Raw genomic sequence first — 12,149 nt, 5'->3', positions numbered from 1 at the left:
TGTCCAGGCCTAGCTGTCCAGAGAATACTGCCAAATAAGCATTCTCTTGCAAATAAATTATTTTTAGTGAGATTTTAGATATATTCCAAAATGACATTAACATTATTGCTTGGCAAAGTTTAATGTTTTTAATAGTGTTCATTCATAACATTCTTGCTATTTCCAAGAGACCAAGGTTATAAATCAGGAATAAATTACTCACATCTTCTAATAACTCGGATCATAGAAAGAATGCCTAACACTGACGTAAATTAACTCTGCAGAACAACAAATTAAAATGAAAGTTGGAAAAATCTCTTGCAAAACAAAAGGTATAAAAGTACTTTATATGTATACTTACTTGTCAGTTGGCCTATAACTGGGACACTTTCTTCTACGTTATTATATGAAGTGATTGTCACAATATACTCTATTTCAGGTATAAGGTCTGATAATAAAGTTTCAGTGGTACTATATGCAAGGGTAAATTCTCTAGTAGGCCCATCTGGAAATACAGAAAGAAAAATATCAATGCAACAAAACATTTTTCACAAAAAACATAATGTGATATACTCCTGGATACATATAAAAATCTGAAAAAAATCAATATATACACTTTTTAGAACATCTAAACATTATTTGTCTACTATCTTCCCAAACCAAAACCTTGAATTATAGAAATTCAATAAATGGACTGTTGTTGCATTTACTTGCCACAATCATATTTAACACCTATTTGAGGATTCAAAGTTTCTGCCAGATTAAAAATATACCACAATGGAGAAAAGTGACTGATCTCAGTACCTATGGAAAGTGGTAAGTAGGTGTCTCAAAAGATTAAAAATGAATCTACCATATGACTCAGAAATTCCCCTCCTAGGCAGCTACCAAAAAATTCAAAAATACAAATTTGAAAGGAAACTTGCACTCCCATGTTTACTGCAGCACTGTTTACAATACCCAAACTCTCAAAACAATATATGTGCCCCCAAACAGATGAGTGAATCAAGAAGATGTAGTATATATACACAATGGAATACTACTCAGAGATCAAAAAGGTAAACACATGCTATTTGCAGCAACATGGATGGAGCTAAAAGGGATAACACTAAGTGAAATAAGTCAGAAGGTCAAAGACAAATGCTAGATCATGTAACTTATACATGCAGTAGAGAGAAAAAAAACCAAGGGCCAAATAAAGACAAACTTAAAAAACTAACCCTTGAAAGCTGACTATAGAAATGAAGCATCCAGAGGAAGAATAGGTGGGGGAGTAGTGAGAACAAAGTAGGAAGGGAGCACAATGAACTATAATGGTAAACTGTGAGTGATTTGTGATGGGTGCACTACTGTGGTGATACCTGGGGTGGGAGAGAGGAATCCTATACTTCCAAATTGCCAACAATAATATAAGCAACGTTACCTCAATTTAAAAAAAAAAGAAACATTAAATTGGAAGAAAGAAATTGAAAAAGATACTATAATATTAAGCCAAAAACTCTCATTGTTTTTATAGATTAATGTTAGATAACAAAATTTGCATAAATGAGATATAAAGCAGAAAATAGTTTGGCTTTAAATTACACATTGAAAAGACAAAGAAGGGGCCTCCCTGGTGGCGTGGCAGTTGAGCACTACACTGCGAAGCTGTCTGCAGCCTCTGCAGTGCCGGTTCAATTCCCCACCAGCCAGGGAGAACCCCACGTGGCGCAGCAGACCTCTCCTGCCTCGCCCGCTGCTCCCCTCAGCAGTGTCTTAGGTCCATCTGCCTGCTCTGCTCCCCGCTCTGGCTCTGGTGAATTCTCTCACTCTCCCGCACTTCTGACCTGTACCCCAGTTCTTGTATAAAAATAAATAAATAAATCTTTTTTTTAAATATCTTTTGACCTCTCCACTGTTCTATTCTTTTTTTTTTTAAAGATTTCTTTTTATTTTATTTATACAAGCACTGGGTACAGTCAGAAGCGCGGGAGGGCGAGAGAATTCACCAGAGCCAGAGCGGGGAGCAGAGCAGGCAGAAGGACCGAAGTACACTGCTGAGGGGAGCAGCGGGCGGCAGGAGAGGTCTGTGCACCATGTGGGACCCTCCTCTGGTGGCCGGGGAGCAGCCGGGGATCGAACCAGAGCTGCAGAGGCTGCGGGCAGCTTTGCAACCCAGCGTTCAACCGCTGCGCCACCAGGGAGGCCCTCTAAATAAATCTTTAAAAAAAGAAAAAAAAGAAAAAACAAAGGAGTGAAAACCAACTCAAAGAAAACAACCCTTATCCACTAAAAATTAACCATGGGGAGAAACAAACTGTGTTAAAGCAATGTGTACTCCATAGTCTAATGGGTGCATACATGGCTGGATAACAACTATCCTCAGAATTGATTTAACTAAGTATCAAAATTTCAAGGTACAGGGCCTCCCCGGTGGCTCAGCGGTTGAGCGCTGGGTTGCAAAGCTGCCTGCAGCCTCTGCAGCGCTGGTTCTATACCGGCCATCTGCGAGGGTCCCACATGGCGAGGGTCCCACATGGCGCGCAGACCTCTCCTGCCGCCTGCTGCTCCCCTCAGCAGTGTACTTCGGTCCTTCTGTCTGCTCTGCTCCCCGCTCTGGCTCTGGTGAATTCTCTCACCCTCCCGCGCTTCTGACTGTACCCAGTGCTTGTGTAAATAAATAAATATTAAAAAAAATATATCGAGGTACAATGTGCTGAGAGCTAATTTATATATTGATAAGTATGTGCTTCCATTTAGATTATGTTAATTTTCAATTCAATGAGGAAACACAGTAGTTCCTAAAGACTGTTGAAATTTTTTTATTATATTAAATTTTCATCAAAACAGAAATAATCAAGAAAGGTCAGAAGTGTTGTAGAGCCTTCAGAAATGTTTCTGGTTTACCTGAGGAGCACACATACTAACCAATCACTGAGACAAGACACCAGGACTCTTATGGGTTGAGTAGTGTAAGGAATATAGAAGTCAGTAACTTAAATCATGTGGAAACTGGACGGACTGTTTTTCAACTGCTTTTCTGCTTTGAGATTAATGAACTAATTAACTGCGCAGATATTTGAAGAGAAAAGATTCAAAGAGGAAAAAGTAAATTTTTGAGCCCTTTCTAAGTTCTCAGATCCTATACAATTTTTAATTAATTTCCCAATTCCCTGAAAACTCAGCATTTAAAATCATTGGTATTTTTGAAAATCATAAATATGTAACAGAGCTCTGGTAATGTTAAACTGACATCATCCATGTTTAATGTGTCACTCAAGACTTCTTCCTATCACTTGGCCAATGTTAATGGAAAGGGTTATTCTCCCAGTCCATGTTAGAACTAAAAGTTAATCAACAGAGTGATCTCCATAATTGGACAACATCCTGAATATTAAAAACAATTTTTGATAACAACCAAAATAAGTTTCTTTTTTTACAAACTCTTAGTCTAGGATTCACAGAATCCACCTAGCCAAACTAAATTCTTTCATCATGATAGCTTACACACTATCCCAGAACAATGTTTTCTGTGTAATGTATAGGACACTGGGTAAAACGTTACAACTCACTTCAATGCTTGATACTTCAAATCTGGAAATGTTAAGTAGTTCGAGAAGAATATCAGGAAGTAAGAATTCTATGTTATAAAATCAAAGATTACCAGCAACACCCTGATCAGTTTGGATAGAAAACCATGCTAATAAAACACAACACAATAAAAATATAAATCTGGAGACCTCAGTCTATCATTACTAGTGACACTGGCTATATTCCTCAGGTTTTCTAAATTTTGGCTTCCTCATAATGAAATGGAAGACGAGATTCAATCATATCATCTTTGATGTCTCTGTCCTAAAACCCCAACACTTCAAAACTTACCTGTTGTAGGATCTACTGTTATTCTGTAACCCACAATAGGATCAGCTGGTCTTGCCCATGACATATGAACAGTATTTTCATCTATAATTTTAAAATTCAAGTCTGAAGGTGGGTCAACTGCAAAAGAGAGAGTGGATATTAGTTATACTTTCCAATGTCACAAAATGATAAAATTTTTAGTAAGGAATTGTGTTGAGCAAAGCTTACTAAAATTGTCTTTGCATAAATTTGTTTCCAACAAATATAAAAGATATCTTGTTGGATAAGAATAAAATTAAAAGCTGACAAGATATGACAAAACATCAGAGAGTATACATATTACAGAAGACAGCACAAAACACTTTTGCTTCTTGAATTGCTAGGTCATCCAAGAATGGCCAGCAAAATCAAGCTTAATAGAAACATGTTTGGATACAAGTACATACAAGTACAATGAAGTTACATATACTAACCACATATGCAAACAATTCACATAACAATTAAAGGAATTTCAATCCATGCTGAGTGCATTTTGAATAAGCATGCCAAATCACAACCTGCTTACAACCATAGCGTTAATTTGGAACATTCATATAATACTTTTCTTCCATGATGTGGAAAAGAACCAATGATGTTTTAGTTCATTCTCTGCCTCATTGCCTTCATATTAATTTTGCTCAATAAATCTCAGTCTGTAGCAGAGATGAAAAAGTATTTTAATAAAAAAGAAGAATCATGGGAAGTTGAGCCCTATTGAGTCTCGTAAGAAAATATACATTTAAGTATATTCATATTCCTATAGACATAAATTCAAAAATGTTATAAGGAATGTTAATAATCTATAAGAATATAAAAAGAGAGATAGAGATATTTATAAAACTAATATTCTGCCTGTTTACACCAATTTGCTATATGTTTCCAAGGTGTAAACCAACACTGTTCTTTTCCTTTGCAGCAGGTATACTCCATACCAGAAATAGCATTTTAAGTTAAAATGCCAGTATGGCCCTCTACAAAACAATGGTTAATTATGAAAAGACAACATCAGTATATATTTATGGACATTAATTTACAGAACTTAAAGAAAACAGTGAAGAAGGATCAGCAATCTGAAGACATGACTGTGCATCAAAACTTGGAGAAGTCAATGACAGAAATAATTGAAAAATACAGAAAGAAATAGTTTACATACAAAACTGTATAGCATCATGCATGTGTGAATGAAATGTCAACTTGTTTTTAGTTTCCCACACTGGACAAAAGCCTCCATGTACAATAGTCATTACACAAAGACGTTTCAGAAATATTTTATAATGATATTCTCCCTGCAATGTTCATGCCTCATCATGCAACATTGTACTGACTCACTGTCAGTGCATGGTCGATGCATTAAAAATTGTTACTATTGAAGCAGATCAACAAAGTGATGACTTTCAGTCATACTCTTAAAGAGTTGAAGTCTGAAAGTACTCTTTGTGAGTCAGAATTTTTGCATCTGTTTTGATAATTTTTTGGGGGGTCTTACAGAGCTCAATTGAAACACAGTAGCTTTGAGACACGAGTCATAGAATTTAACTGGGGTTAGGGATTTATGTATTATTAATGGATATTTTAACAGAAATAAAACAAATTAAGCAAACATCTGCTTTTATGGACTACTGCTTCAAACTGTATAACTTTTTTTTTAACTTTTATTGGATATTCTGGTAATGGAATGAATGTTATTTTCTTACTATCCATACACAGGCAGTGAGATTAGGCTATTAATCTACATGCATAGTTTAATTATTCAATATTCTGTGCCCTATAACCTATTGTGAAGTTTAGCTATAGTCATCACTGTAGTATACAGCATGCAACAGATGTTAGTTAATAGGACAATAGGTTTTAAGAATATCATTATAAAATATTGTTCCAGTAGCAATGGCTCAGGACAAATTTAATGCAAAGGCAGACACAACTGGCCTGAGCATGCTTTTAAAAATAATCAGTACATGGAAAAACAGTACCACCAACCTTGCAAGGAAATTGACCTGAAGCAGCAGGCATTAGGTTAAAACTGCTGAAGGGCAGCAGCGGCCCACCTTGTTGATTTCCAAATGACCAGGATTCCAGATAAACTGAAAAATTGACTGTGGGGAAAAGTCTTTAACATTTCAGAGGACTTTAAGGTGTTCAAAGAAACTCAGATGTGGTACTTGGGAATCAAAAGAAGGAAAGAATGGCTGACCAACATATGTAGAACAGAGAGCCCACTCCACTCCTCTTCTTTTATCACATGTCAGACCTTTCAGGCTTGCCATTCCACTTATACATGCTTTTGTATAATAAAAGGTAATAAATCAGGTGTGTGAATGCATGTCCGCTTGAATCAATGCAAAATGATTCAATGATTTAAATAATAATTTCATTAATTTTGAAAATCTTTTACATAAAAATAATTCACAACTACCATTGCATTGTCACAAGCAGCATCTATGGTCCCTAAAATAATGCAGATACCAGAATATTTCAAAAATGAGCTCTCTGCCTATGGATTATGACTGCAAAGACTATAAGCTATAAGTCTTAACCAAGAGTAATAGTCATCTATATAGCAATCAGCTATATATGTATTAATAAAACGTGAATACTCATAGTGAAGAGACCAAAATTTTGAATAATCACAACTAGCAGTTTAATTTTATGAGTATTACTTTCTACTCTCAAAAAGTTACATTTATGAAAGCTGCATTCTGATGATAGTTTGTCATATAAATTGGCAGAATTTTAAGCTTTTTAGGAAAAATAGTAACTAACATTTGCTGAGTGTCTATTCTGTAATAAGGAGTCAGTCACTTTACATACTGTCCCTTTTTCTTCTCAAAACAACCAGCACAGTGAGCATTAATATCCCAATTCCATAGATGAGCCAGTGAGATTCAGAGGTTAACATAACTAAGAAGAAAACCTTTGATCCCATGATCTGACTCTTAAAGTATATAATTGTCTACCACACCAGAATAGATGCTAAAAAAATAAATATTTTTCATGAAAAAGTAACTTTAGATACCTATTAGTGTATATATATGAAGAAAAATGTACTTCATTAATAAATAAACTATTTTTTAAATACTGGTTCATTAATTATAACCTATATATCACACTAACACAAGATGGTAATAGTAGGGAAAACTGTGCAGGGGTAGATATATGGGAACTCTATGTTTTATCTAATTAGTTATTTAAATCTAAAACCACTAAAAATAAAGTCTATTAATCATTTTTTAAGTAAATGAAAGACAAAATTATAAATACATGTGTATTTTTTACTCTATAAAAAGTCATTATTTGATACCTGGTCAATAATATATATGTGGTATTCTGATACCTCCAATTTAAATATAGATAAAATCTGTCATTAACATTACACACTTGATCATGCAATTTTAAAACTAAAGTTTCTATCTTCATATATAATTTTCAAAGAATATTTTTTTCATTATGTCACCCCCGGGGAAAAAATGTATGTCCAAGAGTTTACCTAATGTGCAGAGATGAATGGGTGGTTGGGTGGGTGGCTAGACTGATAGGCGGAAAACAGTCTAATAAGTTTTGGTTAAGTGTGCAAAATATGTTAAAGTAAAACCGAGAACACAGTACTAAAATATCTTAATGAAGATCTTTAGTCTGATCTTTGTGATGACTACACTGAAAAGTATGCCACTCTGATGGTAGAAACTTTTGAGTGTGCAAAATGTGGTTTATCATATTCAATAAACATTGATTTGTATTTTTCATGCAAACTAATATAAATTCAGTAATCTTTACCATGATATGTTCATTTAAGGTGCTTTTACAAGACACCAAATATAACTAGTTGGAAAGTTAATATTATATAGAAGTAATGAATTTTTCCATAATATCACAAAATGTGTTCTCTCATTAAACTGAGTTGACTAGTTGTAAAGAAAAAGAAAGAAGCACAGTGTGGGCAAACTACCACTAAAATGCCAGCATTAGAATAGATGGTGTACAAGTTCTCCTCTAGTTCGAAATTTCTGTTAAAAGTTAGACACAAGATTGTAGAAATACACATTAAATGTCTTAACCTAGACACAAGGCAATTTAAGCTATGACCTCAACTCATTGACTGATAATTTTAATTGTTCATTATATATTATAAACTATTAATCACTTACTAAAATCAAAATTCTGTTTTTCATAAAACTTGTTTTATTCTCAAATTCAAGATTAATTAAAAAGTCATCTAATTCTAAGGGAAAAATGGCCATTGGACTTCAATGCAAAGTGCTAAAATTAAATGTCAGTCAAATATTATATGAAACATAAGCCAAAGATAACCACACATTCCAGGTCATCAGAGCACTGGACTGATTTTTAAAGCCAATACAGTCTATGCTGTGGCTAAAAGTTATAAATTGTGAAGTAAAAAAAATCATTTTCACCCCTATTTAAATAGGACAAAATACTATGCTATGAAAAATAAAGCTCCTTTTATAAATAAGGAGAAAGAAAACAATAGGATGAAGGTGGTATCACTATGAAAGAAGAAGAATGCAAAAGGTAGATACCAAAAAGTATTGAGTTTTCAACATAAAAAAAATTAAATAAATAGAAATTGGTAGGAAAATAGGATGAGTACAAGAACAAGTATGAGTGGCACCAGGGAAAGAAAAGCAACCATTGCTACTTTAGAAATAAGATCAAAATGATATGACAGGAAATAGGGGTACAAGTTGATATTTTGAAGTTTTCCCAACAAATATTTCAAAGACATTCTGTTTCCAGCCCACTGTTCCCAGAAAGACCTTGGCCACAAAGTTTGTGAGCCCTTCGCAGGCTCCTGGGTCCACTTAGTTGGTAGTTAACACAATGGTTATGCTGTCCAATACAGGAGCCACCAGCCACATGTGGCTCTCAGGCACTTGAAATGTGGCCAATTTCAAATGAATGCACTGCCAGCATAAAATAAACACCCACTTTCAAAAAGTTAATCAAAAAAAAAAAACACATAACAAATAATTTTATGATATATATGCTGAAATGATATTGTGGATATATTAGTAAGTATGCATAAGTGAAATGTATTACAAACATTAATTTTACTTCTTCTGTTTTTTTTAAGATTCATATTTATGCATACAAGAGCTGGAGTGTAGGCCAGAGATGTGGGGGGTGGGAGGATGATAGGATTCACCAGAGACAGAGGAGCAGAACAGTCTGACTGACTGAAATACACTGCTAAGGGGAGTGGCGGTAGAAACAGGAGAGGTCTCTGTGCCATGTTGGTTATTTTCCTGGCAGGGGATGGAACTCATGCTGCAGTGGCTGCTGATAGCTTCAGAGTACTGAGACTTATCTCCTTGTGCCACCAGGGAGGCCCTACTTTTTCTGTTTTGGATGGGCAACCAGAAAATTTTGAGTTACATATGCAATTTGCACTTGTGGCTCACAATTTATTGGTAGTGCCAAGCTAGAAAATCAAGACCAACAAAGTCCTATTTAAAAATAATTATTAAATGCTGACCCAAAAGGGTGGAATACAAGAAAAGACACCTTTTTTAAAGGAAAAAAAAAGTGCTGTAGCATATGGAAATAAATACAAATTAAAAAGATACAGTGTAAGAAATATGGAAACAATCTGTAATGTCCATAGTAAAATGTTCATTTTAAGTTCGCTTTGCTAACTAGCCATTACCCAATTCAGAATTGATTTTTTCCACTTACATCATTCCAAACCTAATTCTTTTCCTAAGAATTCTCAAATCTTTCTGATTTCAAATAACTATTTTCTTAATGAGCAATAAATAGGCCACTTCAGTGAATTATCTAAAAATATCTTCAGTCAGGCTTCCAGAAGTTCCTCAAATAAAATTCCTTCCTAACAACGACATAGAAAGAAACATTAAAGGCAACCTCAACTAAGTATTACTTCACAGAGGCCACTCTGAAAAGCCTGTACATTCACACACACACACCCCAAAAAAAAAAAAAATCAGGTAAGGAGACTCTGCAAGTTTCTGTGACTTTTCTAAATGTGCAATACATTTTAGAGACTATCAATTTTTCTGTACCTGTAGTCTTGAAATAGAAAATCAAAATATAATTCCATTTTTTTTAAAAGTTCAGTGTTTTCATGAAACAATTCTATTTTCCCAAGACATCTAAAAAGCACACTGGGACTTCCACAACTACTGTTTCACACAGACGTTATTTCTTTTCTCCCTTTTTCCTCACTGAAAAAAAACAATTTTTAAAGATGGCTTCAAGGTATTACCCTCTTACCTTGAAGAACAGTGAGTCTAGTTTGTCATATTCCCAAAGATAATTGAGAGAGTACAGCAGCCCCCAAGGGGTTAGTAATAAATAGAAAAGACTTGTTCAATGAATACTGAGAAATTAAGGTTCCAAGTGCCCATTGAACCGTTCTTGTTTTTTGGCCTTCTTGTTGGTTTTTGTTTTTGTTTTTGTTTTTTGCCATCGCCCTCTCGCTTCAGTCTGATGCTGCAGGGATGTCGGCAAGATGAGATGGGAGGGAGCCAAGGAGGTAGGAATGCCCCGTTTGTCTGGCACCCAACTTGTTTCCTGGGTTCCAGGCTGGGCCTGGGCCATGCGCCTCTAGACCCCAGGAAACAAACGTGGAGCGCAACGGCCGTGAGCCACGGGGACACACCCCGGGTCCTGCATCTCTGTTTGCCACCCCTCCCCTAGGCAGTCTGGCCACTACCTCTTTTGCCTGCACCCTCCGCCTAGCCGCCTGAGCTCCCCACAAAACACACAGACGCGCAGAGCCACCGCTATTGCAGTCTTTTATTTCGTGTGTCACTGGGGTCGCAGCCCTCAGCTAGGTGGTTACCAATCACGCCAGCGAGCGCGCCCGCGCTCCGGGACTTCTGGGTACCAGTCGGAGGTGTCCAGTTCGTAGAGCGGGGTGCAGCCGTAGCCCCCTCCCGGATGGCTGGTGTTCCCTGAAGGCGTCGGTGTCGACGGCAGTGTGGACAGCACACCGCAGAGACAAGGGCTAGGAGATCACAGAGCACTGTACAGAATGGATTAAGCAGAATACGAAAGAGCTGGACCTGAGAGTTGGAAAATGGACAAACCTTAGTAGAAAGGGGGCGTTTCTCTAGAGGAGAGAAATCACCCGGAAAAAAAAAAACAACAACAACAACAACAACACGAAGTGTAAACAGAGCAAGCAATAGAGGAGAGAAAGATTTGGCTTTCTCCTTTCTAGAATTCTGCGTTGTCACTGAGGCAGGAGAAAGGAAGAGCATTTTACCTTCTGCATCAATGGAAGACAGGAACAGGGCCACGCCCAGGGCGGTGAGCGCTGGGGGAAGCCTGGTCCGCATGCTCGCCCTCGGAGCTCACAGCCGCATGAAGGGATCTGCAGGAGCAAGCAGAGACCGCATCAGAACCGGGTGGGTGCAGGCCTGGAACCAGGTTAGAACTGGAGCATGAACCTGGGTCAGAACCAGGCCAGATCGGCCTTAATAATCACAAACCGGGCCCAAGCATATAATGGGCCTATTGTGAAGCAATGGAAGTTAAGTTCATCTACAGCAATTTAGTCATGACACTAAGAGGGAATACAGCTTAAAGAGGGTCCTGTTTTCCTGGAGGCTAGCCTACTTAGCATCCCGGGTGAAGTCTTACCAGGCCCCACATGACTTCATCCTGCCTGGGTGATGGTTAATTCAGAGGACATTTTATCCCTGACTCAACTAAATGTTTCTTCCAGCTGGGGATTTTATTTGGCCTCTTTTTTCCTAGCTGCTGAACTCTTTAGGTAACTGTACTTTAGTGGTCTCAGGATAATTTGGAAAAGTATAATAAACCTCTTTTGCTCTCTTTTTTCTTTATTTTGTTCTGCCTACAAATATGCAGCTCTTGAGGTCTGAAATGGATTATACAGAAATATGAAAGTCACAACCGAAACCTGACCCTCCTGCTAGCTGTGTTGTCTTCACATCTGATAAATCCCTTACTCAAGATGAGAGAGAAACAAGTCTGAAATACATAATAAAAAGGGACAAGCAATAGAAGAGACAAAACACTAGTGTCTGTTTTCCTAAAATCTCTTTTATAAAAACTCTCAACAATAATTAACTTTTTCATTTAATCATTCATTTATCTCAGATTACAGGTATATATGCTCAGATGGAGAATATAGTCTATTGTGAGTCTCCCTAATTTTGTAACTAGGTTATCATTACTTAGATAAAGATCTTATTCATCTTTTATGGTTCCCTGCATACAGTAGGTGCTTGATCCATATGGATCCAAGGGCAGATTCTAAAATATTCTAAAGTCAAATCAAGAGA

The 12,149-nt window shown here is 36.6% G+C and overlaps 1 protein-coding gene across 3 annotated transcripts in view; it reads right to left on the bottom strand.

The window, feature by feature from the left end:
- COL12A1 (collagen type XII alpha 1 chain) overlaps positions 1-11,177 on the bottom strand; it is a gene marked incomplete at both ends in the record, with an annotated part of 107,254 nt that extends 96,077 nt beyond the window's left edge. For 2 of the 3 annotated variants that reach the window (XM_084256465.1, XM_084256466.1), the window contains 3 exons: positions 341-484; positions 3,841-3,957; positions 11,105-11,177. In XM_084256465.1, coding sequence (XP_084112591.1) covers positions 341-484; positions 3,841-3,957; positions 11,105-11,177 — 334 coding nt within the window. The remainder of the gene's footprint in view (positions 1-340; positions 485-3,840; positions 3,958-11,104) is intronic. The other variant, XM_084256467.1, reaches the window with a different exon arrangement.
- Positions 11,178-12,149: the final 972 nt, after the last annotated feature.

This window comes from Talpa europaea (assembly GCF_964194135.1).
Source record: "Talpa europaea genome assembly, chromosome: 2".
NCBI classification, from domain to species: Eukaryota; Metazoa; Chordata; class Mammalia; order Eulipotyphla; family Talpidae; genus Talpa; species Talpa europaea.
Note: the sequence above shows the minus strand (reverse complement) of the source record. Positions and strands in the feature narration are given on the sequence as shown.